The sequence below is a fragment of the Pleurodeles waltl genome, chromosome 8, assembly GCF_031143425.1.
Source record: "Pleurodeles waltl isolate 20211129_DDA chromosome 8, aPleWal1.hap1.20221129, whole genome shotgun sequence".
Classification (NCBI taxonomy): Eukaryota; Metazoa; Chordata; class Amphibia; order Caudata; family Salamandridae; genus Pleurodeles; species Pleurodeles waltl.
Genome location: NC_090447.1, coordinates 998469801 through 998487439, shown reverse-complemented (window position 1 = coordinate 998487439; position 17639 = coordinate 998469801). Strand labels below are relative to the sequence as shown.

Here is a 17639-nt window from a genome sequence, read left to right as displayed (position 1 = left end):
CACACTCTGTTCTGGATCCAAAGATCTGTTGACCTCGATGGGCATTGATTCCTGCAAAGAATGAAAATACTTCAGCTGATCTGGTAGCAGAGTTATAGTTTGTCTTGTAAGGGGGGAAAAAACATTCAAGTGTAATGTTAGGGAATTGATGATCAGCCCTATGCAATTGCCCAGTTCAAAAATTGTCCACTCCGAATATTGTCCCATGGTTCGTTCTGAAGGCTGATTACATTCCAGCGTTGAGCCTACAAGTGTCCGGTGTGCGAGTATTAATATGGTTTTGTGCTTGCATTGCTTTTGGCTTGAAGAGTTTGGTAGACTGTGATGTTGTGAAGTGTTTTTTTCGTTGTCGTCATACTCATTTGATTGTGGTGCTTGTTGCTCAAAAATGTCTGTGGTTGATGACAGGTCCACCGTGGCCTTAAATCCTGGGATAACGCACAAATGTAGAAGACACTTGGTTAACTAATTGTCTGCAGTGAGGTTCTTGTAATGAGATGTCATTGACAGTGCCAGTAGTTTTCCCACGAGTGAGGTTGAGTTATTGGTTGGTATAAAGTGAATCCCGTGTGCACAAGGAGGATCTGTATCAGCTGGACTGAGAATTCCTGGTCAAGTTTTTCTCATTGTGTAATTGTGAAAGTTACAGTCGAAAAATGCATCTTCGTACAGCTTTGAAGTGTTTGAGTTCTTACCCGTTGTGTGCGGACAGCTTGTTGGTTTTTGCACACAATATTTTGCATTAGAAGTGTGTGAGTGATTGTGTGAAAGACAATTGTGAAGCAACTGCATTGCTGAAAGAAGTAAGTGTAATGTCATTTTGTGTCGTGATGGTATTGGTGGACAGTGCTGCTTGCTGCTGATTGAGAGAAAATGATTTTGGGATTGAAGTTACTTCCTCATTTGATCAAAAGTTATTGTGATTAATTGAAATTGACAGAAAATTAAATTCTTTAAAGCATTAAAGAGTGCGTTAAGAGAAGATGTGTTCATTCCAATTAGTGAGGGCATAGATACCTCACCCAAATGAATTCCAGGTTATTATATGTCATCTGTCAAAGGATTTCATGCATGTGTGTAGCTTTAACAATGATGCAAAATTACTGAAAATGAAGGTTCTTTAGTATTTCCCAAATACGGAACCATCAATCTGAGAATTTTAGATAATGTGAGACAAGTATTATATGAGTTAAAGCCGCCTCCAAGACCCGCACAATTTGAAGCGCTTAACATTTGGGAACTCAGGCAAACAAGTAGAATTGGATGCAGAAAGCAATTAAAACACATGCAGAGGCTAAATGAGATACAGAGCAAAAAATAGGGGTATCAGAATGTTTCCAGCAATTTCAGATGAAGAAAGTGAAAAACAAAACCTAACACTCGAAAGAAGACAGAAAAGGCTACAGACGCTGAGGATGAAGAGACTGTGACATATGAGAGTGATTCAGATGATGAGTTTTTAAATCAGATCCAGTTGAATCGTCGACCTCCATATCACTCAGTTGAGGTAGGATGGAGAAGTGAAGTAGCACAAAATGTTACCCTGAATGTGCCAACTGCTCTAGTTGCACAGACCCCAAATCAGATAGTGACAGGCATTCCTGCTGTTAGACCTGGTATTCTGGGCGTAGTCTCCCCTGCTTCCCATGTTTTGACTGTGTGCTGGACTCTGTTTTTGGTACTCTGGGCACTTTACCACTGCTGACCAGTGCTAAAGTGTAAGTGCTCCCTGTGTAAATTGTATGTGTAATTGACTTTTTCATGGTTGGCATATTATATTTACTAGTAAATCCCTAGTAAAGTGCACTAGAGGTACCCAGGGCCTGTAAATCAAATGCTACTAGTGGGCCTGCAGCACTGATTGTGCCACTCACGTGAGCAGCCCTGTAAACATGGTTCAGACCTGCCACTGCAGTGTCTGTGTGTGCAGTTTTAACCTGCCGATTTGAGCTGGCACGTGTTCCCACTTGCCAGACCCAAACTTTCCCATTTTATACATTTAAGGCTCCCCTAAGGTAGGCCCTAGATAGCCCCATGGGCAGGGGGCAGTGTATGTTAAAGGTGGGACATGTACTGATGTGTTTTACATGTCCTAACAGTGAAATACTGCCAAATGTATTATTCACTGTTGCAAGGCCCATCTCCCTCATAGGTTAGCTTGGGGTCGGCCTTTAAAATATTTTTGGTTCAGCTTCCCTTTGGGAGTAGATAGAAATATGGAGTTTGGTGTCCCTGAACTCACAATTTAAAAATACATCCTTTGGTAAAGTTGGTTTTTAAATTGTCAGTTTGAAAATGCTACTTTTAGAAAGTGGGTGTTTTTCTTGCTTAAACCATTCTGTGACTCTGCCTTTGTTTTGCTTTACTGCTGACTGAGCCAAAATATACACACACTGAAAAAAATAAAAAAGAATCTCTGGAATGCACATTTATTAAATCACTCTGCCAGGCTCGTAAAGGAAGGTCAGTACAACCGAAAGTGCACCTTTAAAATGTGCGCAACAGTAAAGTGAGAAGATGTACAAAGAATCGTCAATCTATAAACAGCAAATATATACATGCAAAAATACAGATACTTATATTTATATATATATATGTATGTATATATATATATATATATATATATTCATACACAATGCAAAGCGAATAATTAGTAAAATTTCATCATCATGGGGCCCAGCTGCTTCTTCACCTTTCTCTCAGCAGCTTCAAGCCGTAGACTCTGAGATTGGCTGCGGATGAGAGAGATCTACCCTCATGGGATGTCAGGCATTCAAAGTCACAATCCTGACCGTAGTCTCTGAATCTCCCACTGTCAATCCTGGGTCTGGTATATATCTTAAACAAGCCAGAGGGGAGAGTTCTAGAAAACCTCCCCCACTCCCTGTTATTTAAAGCTACTTCAGGTCAGGTTTGAAAGAAATACGTTGGAAATAGCCAGGTTCCCAACGTGTCCTTCCCAAAACTAAACTGTTCACTGCCGTACCGTAACCATCATCCTAGTACATCCTTACCTTGCTGACTGACTGACTCCTCCACGTTATGACCTAGCCCTTGGTGAGAAAGAACATGCAGACACGCAGAGTAGAAACCTGAACGATAAAACACGTTGCATACATGTTTTGTACAGAAAAATACTTGCACCTTTAACGTGGCGGTGAAGCTTAGGCTAAGCTGAATACAAAATGGAGTCTGTACTTTTTGACCACTAATGTGACAGTGGACAGCTAAGACAAGTGCAAATTGGTGCGACAAGGAGTCAGTGGTCAAAACACAAAAATCACTGTAGGCTGCTTGTGTTTTCCCTGTCTGGGTCAGCCTGCCAGAAGTGCTCTACCAAGTCCAGTGGTAAGACAAGTCACGCCAAATTCTAATGTGAGTACGACGGTGCGCTCACCGTGAATCCACCTGTGCAAAATTATACCCCGATCAACCTGTGCCAATGTTAGGCCAGTTAAATCAATGTCAATTGTTACCCCGAGTCAAACAGGACATAGTTTTAGTACTGTCTTAATAGGACAGCGTGAAGGAATGAAAATTCCTCAGAATCAGACAAATCTTATGGGTCCTGAAGGATTAATAGTTCCAGTTCCCAGTTGTTCCCTTGTATGCGTCAGGTACAGTTTGGAAGTAATGCCCATTCCATAAATGCCCCAACTGTTCCTGATGCACCAATTACATTTGCTGGGATATAACCAATTGGTATGCTGAGATCAGTATATTCAGAAATTCAGAAGTGGAGAGAACAGCTTCTCTTGTTAGAACTTTGACCCCCTACTCGAATTGCAGAACCTAACCCAATGTTAAATCAATCAGGATTTAGTCCCACTGTGAGGTTTCCTTAGGGAGCCCCACCTTGTTTCATGCCCAGACCTGACCAGATCCGTAATGTACATTGCAGCACCCTGCAAGGAAGTGTTACATATCACACACCAGAGAATGTCAAACTTCAATACCCCGAATCAGCAGAACGTAGGACAAGTAAAAACAAAACTACCATTGAGAAATAATATCAGTTTGCAAAGGTTTACAGTACAACAGTTGACAGATTGGTTAAACAGTTTGAGTCCTCAAGGTGTGATGAATTACAATGCCAGAAGAGGCACCAGAGAAGGACAGATCAATGAATGTGGCAGGATTGAAATTGGGGTTGAATGAAATGATTTTAGGAACACTAGACACTGCCCAATTGGAAACTTACACAGAAGCTAAACTAAGATTCATGTGCAAGGATGTTACCCAACTTGCAGGACAGGCTTATGAGAAACTAGCTGAAGTAGCCGAGAAATATGATGTGGATTTAGAAAAATCATAACCCCTGAAGAGAAGTTACAGATTAGAGCTTAGCACAAAAGACATAGTTAACATGATATCTCCCCAAATGAAATTGCACATTAAAGAATTGATTACATTCATTCAGAAATGGGGACCCTTAGATGAGTGGGAAGGTAGCTGGGCGAAGAAACTAGATCAGAACAAAACCAAGCCAAATGTGCCTTCAGCAGGAGCAAATCATGCCAACGACAATGTAAAAATGATGCCTATGAGTGAGATACCAGGTGGAGGTTACGTCCATGTACCCTGGAGTAGGAGTGATATATTATCATTCACCAATGATTACCCTAGATTGAGAGAAAGGCTTGTGGAATGGTACAAGCAAATACAGAGATTTGTGAAAATTTCAAAATGCCTGTGGTAAGATTTGAATATGTTGTTTGATAATCAAGTTGAAGTCCAAAGAGTTTAAAGACCCCAAATGCAAATTGTAAAGGTTTCCCCAGGGCAGCAGATGCAGGTACCGCATGCCCTGATGACACAACTGAAAATGATTGTTCCCCAACAAGTCATGAATCAAATTGCAAATGCTAGTGTGAATCGCATAGCATCACAATTTCCCCTAATGGACCTGAGTGAGGCGAAACTTGCAGAAATCCTTCAGGCTAAATCCACTTTACAGTGATGTGAAATATTCACCCACTGATGGTTTCAGAGGTAATTTATCAACCAATGTGTATTGCAAACTTCTGTATGAATACGTTGACACCATGGAAGCTATAGACTGCTATGTTTGCACACAGTTGACTTCATCAGTAAGTGAGGGAATCACATATCATAGTTTGCCCCTAACCTATGGAAATTATTCTATCAGCAGGAGTATTATCAGTACTTCTATTCAAATTATGATTTGTTGTTTTCAATTGCCTCCATCATGAAGCATTTAAGTGACATTGCAAAGACAAAGAACATAGACACAGTTAGAACAAGCAACTTATTTGCAGAAAATGTCTTTACACCGTGTTAATGTTTTATTGAAGCAAAATAATTCCTTTTCTCTAACACTGTCTTTTAAAAGCTTGTCATTTGCGAGTATTTCAGCAAGAGCCTAAGAAGTTTCTTAGAGCCTACCCTGACATTTGGTATAGTTTGCACACACATAAACAATTTGGCATGCATTCTTAACCCAGTAGAAAAGAAGTCCATTGGACATGTTGAGGAGAGAAGAAGAGCAATGAAAGCAAAGCTAGAAAAGGGAGTAGTTTTACAACATTGGGAAAAGAATACAACACATTCAGTAGCTGCAAATCAAGGCTGGCTATAGATTGGCAACATATTATGTTTTTATGTTTATATAGACCTAGATCAAAGAGTGACACAGATTTTGAAGGACCTAGTGAATGTAGACATGTACTTTTGTTAAACACATTCATGCTAAATGGCCAAGACCCCGCCATACCAGGCGTTTATTTCTTAGGTAGGAAAAATGTCTATTACAAGCTGCCAAAAGGCTGGCATGGTACATGTTTCCTGGGAGTAGGTTTTCCAAAGATGTATCACGTGGACCATTTTAATAATCTAATAGGAAGTGAGAAATCAAAACCCAGAGTCGAAAGAGGAGCTACTGTTTCAGAGATTGTAGGAGACATTTTTGGTGTCATAATTCCATCAGTAGGTGTTATCTTGAATGATCTCAAGATAAGAAAGCAGTCAACAATAATAGATGATTTACCTACAGACAATGAAGGTGTCATGTTGTTAATGGACACAGAAATGGTTGCTGTAAGATCCATAGTTTTACGAAATCTCCTTGCATTGGACATCCTCCTCAAAAAGGAAGGCGAAGTTTGCAAAATGTTGCATGTGTAACAATGTTGCATTTACATACTTGACGGTAAAGAGATTAGAAAGTACATGTCAAACATATCTCACTTGAAACAGGACCTGAAAGGGTTAACAACATATACATGGGAAGTGATAGGTAGCGGTTTTTCAGCCAGTGGAAAGTGGTTTGGAAATCTAGGAAGGGGTTTTGTGGGAACCATTTTGAAACTCCTGTTTATCATGGTTTTTGTGTGCCCTTGTCTCATTTGGATTTTACAAACTACTCAAAAAGCTGAAAGAGAAAAGAGCAAATAGTAGACAGAAAAAATTAGAAGCTTGAAATGGAGACTACAAGAAGCATGTATTATAGTAACATCAAGCAGTTAGAGGATTTCAGAAAACACTACCTGGATATGTCTCTGAAGTTTTGAGCTGTCTCATTGAAAATAAGAATAGAAGCATGTTGTGATGGCTTGATTTGCCATCAAAGAGGAGACTGAGGTCTTTAAATTTTAGTACTGTCACTCATGTTACAAAAACCATTGATATGTGACAGTTTATGCTGTATGTTAAAGAAAACACTAATGGGTTGGTCGTAGAAACTGCACTGACACCTCTTTCTTAATGTGCATTTGTTCATATTGTAGAGTTCGACATAGATGGTATTTGAATTAAAATAAGTATTTGAAGGATTAACCTATTATGATGTAATTTGTACTCTAAAATAATAGAATGTATTGAAACAATATTGCATTTCTAATGATTAATGATTTAAATGAGTGAGCAAAAATAGAGAATTGGAATTCTGCGTTATATCAATTGAAATACATTAGGATCCTTTTCCTGTTTAAAGTGAATGTAACATGCAACATACATGAAATATTATCAATGTTGAATTCATAAGTTTGCATATTAACTGTTTATTAGAATGCATCAATTAAATGTATTGATATATTTTCTCTTGCACTGGCCGTAGTGAGGCCTGCTAAGCTTGTATTTCATGATTGTACGGGAATGCTGATTCATTCTTTAAGGTGAGATTTCATTTCCATGGGGAGGCAAGGTTTGGTAATAGACAACTAGTGTTTTAGATGTAGAGAGTAGTGCAACAATGTCCTTGAATGTAGTACATTGTGGAACCTGGACTGCGATTCTATGCAATTGTTTCAAACTTGGTTGGAGCCAAATAGATGGAAGATGTTCCCATGACATACCTGCAAAGATTCACTGATGTTGCAAACTAGTTGTGTGAGCAAATATTATTGGTTGATGCTCCTTCAATGTAACATTGGACCGTCTGTCATAGCGAATCACATTGCTTTATGAAATTTAATATAACGATGACCAATTGCACTTTGGTTAGTTCTCAGAGATCGGGATGCCCGAAGAGGAGATGCAGAGCCCTTTTCCCTGGGACCCCATATGCTATGCCACTTGGAGAGGTAGCTTCCTCTCTGTCTTTGACCCTCTCACACACCAAACGAAAACATAGAGATTTGCTGAGACTTTCTCTTTTTACTTATCGTTTGCCCACCTTAGTTAGTACCTATATGCCTAAAATGACCTTTTTTTCCAAATTCTTTTGGTCTTTTTGCCCACGTGTTCTGCCCCATAAATGTTGATTCTCAATTTGACTATGGTAGGGTTTTCCCTTTGCCCAGCTGAAAACTATAACTTTTATGATTTGAAAATGACTGATGCTTGCTAATCCTGGGCAACGGGATATTTATATATTTCAAATGATAAATATTCTGTATTTTTCTTATTGAATGTTTAGTTTTATTAACGTCCGCCTCAATCTATTTCGCTGCCTTGAGCAACCCTTGGTGATTCTGTATCTTTATAATTTTGTCTTTAGAGTTGTTTACATTACTTTGAGCTTGAGTTTGTAATACATCCCTTAACTTTATTCCTGACTGGAGTTTTCCTTGTATGGTCAAATGGCTCATACTGTTTAAATTAATTGGTTTGTATTGAAATTGTGTTAATAGTTCTACCACACTCTTTTCTGGGTTCATAGATCTGTTGACCTCGATGGGCATTGATTCCTGTGAAGGATGAAAATGCTTCAGCAAGCATTTTTGTCAGGACTGTTTTTGGTTCCCCAAACAGGCCCTGGAAGTGAAGGGGGCTGAAGGGAAAGGCTAACCTGTCCCTCAATGCTGAGTGGTTATCTCTATGTGCACCCCAATGCTGTGAATTTTCACTGTGCATGGCACATTATGTGTGGATTGTAAATCCTACTTATACATTACATGACTGTTAGAAATGGGGTTTCTAGTTGACAGTCAATTTGCACCCTGTCCAAGTAGGGACCCTCACTCTAGTCAAGAAAATGGAGATACCCAGCTCAGATAACCCCGGCTCACCCCCTTGTCAGGCTTATCTCAGAAGCACTGTGCATTTGCACATAACACACAGTAATACATTGAAAACACTACAAAAAGGCACCACACCAGTTTTAGAAAAATAGAAAATATTTATCTATATAAAACAAAAACAAAACGAGAAAAATCCAACATACAATAATAAATATATGAATTCTGCAAATGTTACTTAGAAAGACAGTACCTTGAAGTCGATAGCTCTACCTGGGGCTATCATGGCTTTGTGATCAACAAAACCAACATTTCAGTCCGGCTACGGCGTCGCGGGCCAGCTATGGTGTTGGGAAGACCCGCAAACACTACCTTGGAAATGCAGGGCATCAGGATCCTCGCGATGAGATCCATAGAGGGGCGTTGCTGGCGTCAGTTCCGGAGGTCAGTGCGGGGGTCATCAGGTTCTTGAAGTCACACGTGTTGCAGATCGAGCTCCGGGCTGATGAAGTCAGGAGCGCTGGCGTGAATGGCATCGGGGCTGCGGTACAAAGCAGGACGATGCGATGTGAGGTGCCCACAGGTCATGGTGCAGGCAGGTGCTCGGTGATGGCATCCAGTGGCATCGGTGAGACCAGGGCTGCCGTGTGAAGCAGAGCGGTGCGACATACGGTGCCACCAGGTCACAGTGCAGGCAGCGTCGTTGTTGCTGAAGCGCTGTTGTGTGTTGGCCCTAGTCGGTGGTGCTGCGCAGCACGGGCTCTCTGCAGCACATCCACGGATTGCAGTGTAGACAGGGACATCTGTTGACGACACTGGATTCGATGGTGCTGGCGTCGGTGGGCCGGGACTGCGGTGCGGGACTGGACAGTGCTTTGCGTACCTCACAAGCGGTGTCCACAGGCCACGGTGCTGGCAGTGGCAACGGTGTCAGCGGGAGCTGCATCGTCGGGGATGCCCAGGCTGCGGTGTGAGCCAGGCGATGCCGGCGTGCGGGGCCCACAGGTCACAGTGCAAGCAGTAGCTCGGTGGTGGCGTCAGATGGTGGCATCGATGAGACCAGGGTACTGGTGCGAAGCGGGACAGTGTGGTTCCGTGCGTCATCCGCAGGTCACAATGCAGGCCAGCTGCGTTGCATTGGTTTTTCTTCCTGAACAGCACAAAACACACAGTTCCCAGTGCTGTAGGCAGATGAAACTGAAGTCTTTGGTGTCCATGAGTCTTCTAACAGGAGGCAGGCTTTATTCCAAGCCCTGGGAGGACTTTCTCAAGCAGGATACACAGCAAATTTGACCCTTTGCTCTCTTTTAAGTCAGAAGCAGCAACTGTAGGCCAACACAGCAAAGGGACAGTACTCCTCCTCCAGCTCTTCAGTTCTTCTCCTTGGCAAAGGTTCCTCTTGATCCAGAAAGATTTTAAATGTCTGGGGTTTTGGGTCCACTACTTATACACCTTTCTGGCTTTGAAGTAAGCATACTTCAAAGGAAAGTCCCTGTTGTTCACAAGATCCTGCCATGCCCAGGCCTGGCCCCAGACACACTCCGGGGGCGGAGACTGCATTGTGTGAGGGCAGGCACAGCCCTTTCAGGTGTAAGTGACCACTCCTCCCTTCACTCTAGCCCAGATGGCCTATCAGGATATGCAGGCTACACCCCAGATCTCTTTGTGTCACTGTCTATAGGGAGTTCGCAACAGCTCAACTATCAGTCTGAGCAAGACGTGGAATATACAAGCAGGCAGAGGCACAGAATGGTTTAAGGAATTAAATGCCCACTTTCTAAAAGTGGCATTTTCAAACAAACAATTTAAAAACCAACAATTTAAATTGTGAGGTCAGAGACCCCAAACGCCACATCTCTTTCTGCTCTCAAAGGGAAACTGCACTTTAAGGATAATTAAAGGCAGACCCTATGTTAACCTAAGAGAGAGTTAGGCCTTGCAACAGTGAGAACCAAATTTGGCAGTATTTCACTGTTAGGACATGTAAAACACATCAGTACATGTCCCTCCTTTAGCATACATTGCATCCTACTCTTGGGGCTACCAAGGGCCTACCTTAGGGGTGCCTTACATGTAATAAAAGGGAAGGTTTGGGCCTGGCAAGTGGGTACACTTGCCAGGTTCAATCGGCAGTTTAAAACTTCACGCACAGGCACTGCAGTCCAGGTCTGAGACATGTTCACAGGGCTACTCAGGTAGGTGGCACAACCAGTGCTGCAGACCCACTAGTAGCATTTTGTTACAGGCCCTGGGCACGTCTAGTGCACTTTACTAGGGACTTACTAGTAAATCAACTATGCTAATCATGGCTAAACCAAGCACCAATACAACTTACATAGCGAGCACTTGCACTTTAGCACTGATCAGCAGTGTTAAAGTGTGCAGAGACAATAAACCAACAAAAACAGGTCAGAAAAAAATAGGAGGAAGAAGTCGAATTATTTGGGGATAACCCTGCAGAATGGGCCATTTCCAACAATGACTATGTTGTCTTGACAAAATAACTCTGCTATAGAGTTAACATGTGGGAAATTGGTGCAAACCCTAGTCTCTGCTTCCTGCTTTCTCAGAAAGAATCAGAATGATGCCCACTGCCATCCTTCAGGACTAGAGTGGATTGTGGAAAAGAAAGGCCAAAAGGAAGAACGGAAGATAACGTGAGTAAGGAAAAGGAGAGTATGGGAGAAAAAATGAGGTTAAGGTAGTTAGGTAACTAGAGATGGAGTGTGTGAAGGAAGAGAAAGATGTCTTAGAGGCAGCAGCTTCATCGACATAGGAAAAGAATAGAAATGAAACCTGAAGATATACTGAAGGGCACAGGTGACCATTGCGCCTCAAACCAGGCCTGTGACTCACCTTACTGTTTCATTGCTGTGGACTCACAGCTTTACCAGTGTGTCTCGGTGCTGGAGCATCAGGAGGTGCTGCATGGATGGACTAGAAATCTATGTGGCACATGCCAATTCTTCCCTGCTGTATACCCTTCTAATATCAGTACTGAGGGTCACCCCAGCTCTATCAAAGCATCTTCGTCAGCTGCTGGCCTCTCACTGTTCTTATAGTACTCGAGCTTCCATCCTGCTTTTAAATAATTGTATACAAACATAACTCTGCCCTTGCACCTAAGCATTACCCTCTAACTAGTTCAGTCCTCTTATTTCCATACCATAAAAGAATTACTTGGGTGGACGAGTATGAAGTGGATTAAGCAGTTATCGCCTCCGCTCATAACATTTCACCCCCTCCCCATCCTAACCTGCCCTGTGATCCCTCTTTCCCTAACAAAAAACAAATATTTTATGCTAAAGGAAATGTGGTGGGGAGGTTGTCTCCGTCCTTGGTGTCTGTCATACGCCCATGAATGGTCAGGCTTTGTAGAGTTAGCTGGTGTGTTGTAAGGACATCGTGAAATAAATTATATCACAGTCTGTCAATTATTTTATATCCAAGTCATACATTGATGTTCACCTGATTGTTTTAAATCATTTCTGGAAATCTTTAGGGGGCATAATAGCATAGCTGTGGAGCCAGCTGTATCTTCAGGCTGGTATTAGACTCCATTGGAGTTATGAGGTTAAACCACTCTTATCCCCCATCCCTTCAAAATATCACAGTTGCTATCTTTTGCTACAAAGGAACAGGAAGGTGATTTTGATGCAGTTGGAGTGATTCAGTTACATTTGAGACGCCTGTTACTTGCGCAGGCCCTTTGATAGGCTCCTAGCACCTAGGAGTCCTGTGGGTGAGATACAGAGTAAGCATATTAGTGGCCAGGGCAGGCCTGTCCTGCACCCATCAGCACCAGAAGGCGGCAGATCATTTGGATCTTATTATGCTTTATGAAGGCCATTGCCCTTCATGCTTTGGCGGTAAGGTCTTATATTGGAACTTGCATTGTGATTATCTGGGCATTACTATAGTCACCAGCAATAGCCAGCAGGATCACATTTGGATCTAAAAGAGACTTTTGTGGCACATGTAAAGGCAGTCTGTTACCTCTGACTTGAATTATACCTCTCCTTGGTAAAAGGGTCCTATAAATCTCTGCCCTATTTTCCTTTTTGTACCATTTAAGCTGCAAGGGAGTATTCTGAAGTATTGACTCCTTGGGCTCGGTCACCTCAGAGTGTTTTGGTCCACTAGCCACATCTTTCGCGATTGTGAAGCTATTCCCCACAGATTGGTAAACGTAAGATAAATGAGCGCACAAACACTCATAAGGAGCTGATTGCCCGTAAGTTGCAGGTAGAGAAAACAAGCATTTTGTCCTTCTTTTCCTCAGTGGTAATAGTTCTGGAGATGCAGAGGGGGTGACTCACTGGACAGAGTAAGTGAGGGCCCTGCGGTGAGGGCTGCTCCCCCTAATGCAAATATTTTGACCACGCAAGCACAGGTCCTTTGTCGGTCCACTCCGTCTTGCACAGGATTCCCCCAATGTAATCAACTGTGGCTGAGAACAGGTGGCTGACTCCCTCCCACTGTCCTGTAAACAGAAGAAAAGGCATAGCATAGCACCAAAAGGCCATTGTGGTCCCCCACGCAAGTCAAGGACGCAACTTTGAGTTCAGTGGTGGAGGACTTTATTAACATTCAATTCCAGAACTTTTTAGACTCACTGTCTCAAGAATGGTGCAGGGAGTTACTTCCTCACCTCTGGGAAGAACCGGTGATGGTCTGTATGTAGGCAGGACAAGTGGGGTCTTGCCCTGCAGAGTGGAAACTGACTCTAAAGTTAATTGTAACACTGCTACTGGTCCTCTTGCTGGGCAAGAGGGGGAATTTGTTAGCGTGGCCCCTGTAGCTGGAGAGACCCCATCAAAGTGACAACAGCAGTAGAACCTTTGACCCGAGGGACAGTCATGGCCTCGATGCGGAAGGAGGGTACCCCAGATTGTCTCTCACTCAAACATTTAACCATCCACCTGAAGCATCCCCTTATATGGTGATTCTGAGCAAAGTACTGCCTCTAAGGGGTCATTCCCAGGAATCATTCACCCAGTTGAAAAATAAAGTGAGCCATTGAATGGGTACTAACTTGAACCTGGGCTCAGCTATACATGAACGTATTAATATGGTGAGGAGGTTGAGCTGGGTTTGAATGGCCACCAAGACTTTGAGGGGGTGTGGTGGGTCATAATTAATTTTAATCAACCCAAAGTATAGGAGCATGTACTAGCTCTAGCTCGTTCCTCTAGGCCAATGTTGCCATCCACCATCCAGGTACTTCCTTTGGGTTTCTTCTATAAACCGGAGACAGCTTGTTTTAGATTGTGGACCTTGGTTGACACCCAAAGTCCTATTGGCCCCACTATGCAAATCTCTTCCCTCCTCCCCGAGTGGTGACTTCCAATAGATTTGCTCCTCTAAAACAGTTGGATTCATGTGAGTGACTGGAGTCACCTTGTGCCCTCATTGGTCCCTGCTTCAGCCCCAATTAGTCCTGATATTTGCAGGGTCTCCCAGCCCGGCGATCAACTAACATCTATTTTTGGCCATTTGCAGGTGATAAGCTGGAACATTTCAGGACTTGCCTCTAAGTTTACAGAGCTAATTTTTCTGAAATAAGGTTTCCAACTGATTTGTTTGCAGGCAACCTGGGAGACCACTAATACTCTTTTCCTAGAGGGACATTAAACTTTCTTTAGCCCAGCCATTCGTTCAACTTCTGGCAGGTAAAAAGGGGCATGATAATCTTCCTATCACTGGAAATAGCAGGCCGAGACAATACAAGCTCTCAGGTTAACACTTTGTGGCATTGCTCGTGGAGAAAAATGAATGACGAGTGGGCGTGGTTAAAAGCCCACAGAGAGATTACAACAGGCCAGAGAGCTTGCACGCGCGACCCTAAAGATCTTTATAACGGTTTCAGTTACAGTTGTTGCCAATATATACTCTGTATGGAGTAGGGAGCAGTTGATAGTTTCCATGATTTGACAAAACGTGCCTCTGATATTATTTTGTTTTCTGTTTTTGCACTTTTGTCTAGTGTGAACCTGAACCAAAGGAGCACTTTACATTAGCACCAGTTACGTGACACAGGATAATAGTCCGTTTTAGCCACAGGAGATTGGGAGAACAACAGAACGTTTTCCAGGTCCATTCTCTTGCCTGTGCATCCATTCTGGGTCATGCAGAGGCTTGAACATTTGGAAGGCATATAAGCTTAATGTGGTCTGCTCTGGGCTGAGTATTAGATGCGTAGCGCGGCTAGAGGTAAACAAAAAGGCGATACATGTAAAAAGGATAGTTTTGGATGAGCATAAATGCAAGTTTCTACTAAGCAGGTCTGAAGTGTTCCTACTAATGTGCTCTTTGTGTTACACACTATGTCTAAAGTTGGTAGTTTGCACGCTTTATGGGGCTTCAGTCAGCCTATGTTTCACTTCATAACTTGTGACGTATTTCAGTTAGTAAAATATGCACACATTATAACAGACCCTACTAAGGTGGGAGATTCCTGATTTGTGAAGCCAAAAATGGCTTTATTGTAGCTGTCTCCTGCCTAAAATGCTTCTGCGTCATTATATGTCCATTGGTAAACTAAACTCCACCGATTTTTCTTTTCAGAATCTCCCACTTTTTACTTTTAAAAAGTTGACATGTATGAATATGATGAAGGTGAATAACATGGGTTTAATGTTCAGAAGCAAGTTGGGTGCCTCATAGCACGTTTTGCAATGACATTCATCCATCCTGCAATTCAGGATGTCTAAGAGAGATTGACCTTGACAAAGCCAATAGGTCTGGCATTGTCGTGACCTGTTGGCTTTGCCAATGCTTGTTTCAGTAATAATTCTTACTTGTTTTTTGATCCCTCACAGAAATGCTTGATATACATAGGAAGCGGCACACAGCACTTAACAGAAAATTAAAAAACTGCGATGGAGTGCATTTAGGGACAGCAGAGGAAGTACAGATAAGACACAGCACAAATTAGTACTTGGCAGTTTGTGCAATTTGCCATTAAACCGTGAGGCGACATTAGCTAAGTAAGGAAAGCTAAAGCTAATGATTGGCTGACTTGTAGACCAAAGTGTGGGAGATCCACAGGATCTTGGTTTTAATAGCGCACCAGCTGTCCTGAAAAGTTGGGTGTAAGAAAGGAAGTTGGATTATTATTTAGAGTGGGTGACATTCCACTTCAAGGAAAAATCTAAATTCTTGTCAGGGTGAATCCTTAAAGTCGCTAAACAAAACTAAGCTCGGTGCACGCTGGTAGCTGTGAGTAGACAGGCTCAACTTTGAGGCAATGTGTAAAGTATACATGCAATACCAAAGCAGCAATAAAGTCTAAAAGTTTCTGAGTTTTTGTTTGGAGTCAGTCTGCCTTTGCCAGTAGTAGGAATCTGGAGAAATGGAAACCACAAGGACAAGCAGTGTTAGGACTGTACATTCTTTATTATGTACTATATGGCCGCCCTTCTGTTTCGCATCTTTAATAATTGTTGTCTTGTACTGTCAGTAAAAGGTTTGTGTGTGCAGTCACAACGCACTCTAAAAGGTCTGCTTGTTTTTCTTTTCGCAGGATGCAGTAGAGGTTTGTAAGAAGTTCATGAACCGGGACCCAGATGAGTTAAGATTTACCCTGGTTGCTCTTGCCAAATCTTAAATTTCCCGAATTTGAAGAAGACTACAACCATTCTAAGCTATTTGTAATTCAAAAGGTGCCATGTATTACTGCAAATTTTGATATTGTCTTTACCCTGTTCATGAACTGAAGAATACTTCACACAAATAAAGCCATTAATCCCTCCATTTTTTGTTTGGTGCAATTGAATATGTTTCTTTGTGGAATAATTATAATCTGCCCTCTTTTTTTCTTTAGTCGTTTAGGGTAATTGAAAGAAATCCTCTTCTCTGATAAGAACAAATATCATAACACGATTCACTACCGCTCGTTTGAATCCGTTTTCTAAAAGCAAGAAAGACTTACACACAGTAATTGTGTTTTTACAAACCTACCTTTATGATTTACTAAGCCTCATATGTCAATGAATAACCATAAAGATTCATTACAAATTGCAAATGATCTGTCAAGGACAATCTATTCATCTTTCCTGAATGTATGTCTAGTGATCACATATAAACAGAAAATGTGCCTTCCATGACCCAATCCACGTACTTTGAATTATTATTAAATAATACTGGTGAATACACGACCACAGGCACAATCTGTTAAAAAAACATGTTTATTAGCTACAGTAATAGGATGCAATATTACCACACATCAGATTTTTTCCTCATTCTAAAAGCTTTTCTTGTTGAAACAATTCAGGGATACTTTCGCCACGGAAATGCAACGCATGACAGCTGTTTCAAGCATGTGAAATACTTTGTAAGTCTTGCTTAGCCAAAGAGACTTTGGCCCTCATTACAAGTCTGGCAGTCACTAGACTGCCGGACTCGTGGATGGGGGTTGGACTGCCTTTAAAGTGGCAGTCCCAGCTGCATATTTCAATCCTGGTGGCTGGGCCGCAAGGAGGGGGTGGGGGGTGCCACCAGGTCTGTCAGAAGGTGGCGGTCCTAATCCACCAGGTGATTATGACCTTGTTCTCCGCCAGCCATTTCATGGTGGTAGCACCGCCATGAAGGGGAAAACGGGTGCAGGGGGGCTCTGCACTGCCATGGCATGGTCAGTGCAGATCCCTCCCTCCCCCCGGTTCAATTATGAGGTTGAGACAATGCTGTAGGCTGTTTGAAACTCGGGTTACCTAGCGGAAACTCTTAATGGCCGAGTCGGGAGGTAACCAGTATACAATACACTGCACCTGCCCATGGGTCTGCCTTGGGCCTACCTTTGGAGTGTCTTACATGTAGTAAAAGGGGAGATTTGGACTTGGAAGTGGGTGCACTTTGCAGGTCAAACTGACAGTACAAAACTGCGCACACAGGCACCGCAGTGGCAGGTCTGAGACATGTTTACTGGGTCACTCATGTGGGTGGCACAATCAGTGCTGCAGGCCCACTAGTAGCATTTGATTTACAGACCCTGGGTGCACATAGTGCACTTTACTAGGGACTTACTAGTAAATAAAATATTTCAGTCATGGCTAAACCAGTCACCAAAACAGTTTGGACAGAGAGCATGTGCACATTAGCACTAGGTAGCAGTGAGAAAGTGCCCAGAGCCCTAAAGCCAACATAAACAGGTCAGAAAAAAGGAGGAAGAAGGCAACATGTTTGGGGGGTAACCATGCAAAAAGGGCCTAGTTGAACAATCAT

The 17639-nt window shown here is 42.5% G+C and overlaps 1 protein-coding gene across 1 annotated transcript in view; it reads left to right on the top strand.

The window, feature by feature from the left end:
- Positions 1-16172, top strand: part of UCHL3 (ubiquitin C-terminal hydrolase L3) — a 336557-nt gene extending 320385 nt beyond the window's left edge. The window contains exon 7 of the mRNA XM_069205275.1: positions 15943-16172. Coding sequence (XP_069061376.1) covers positions 15943-16026 — 84 coding nt within the window. The 3' untranslated portion in view covers positions 16027-16172. The remainder of the gene's footprint in view (positions 1-15942) is intronic.
- The last annotated feature ends 1467 nt before the right edge of the window (positions 16173-17639 follow it).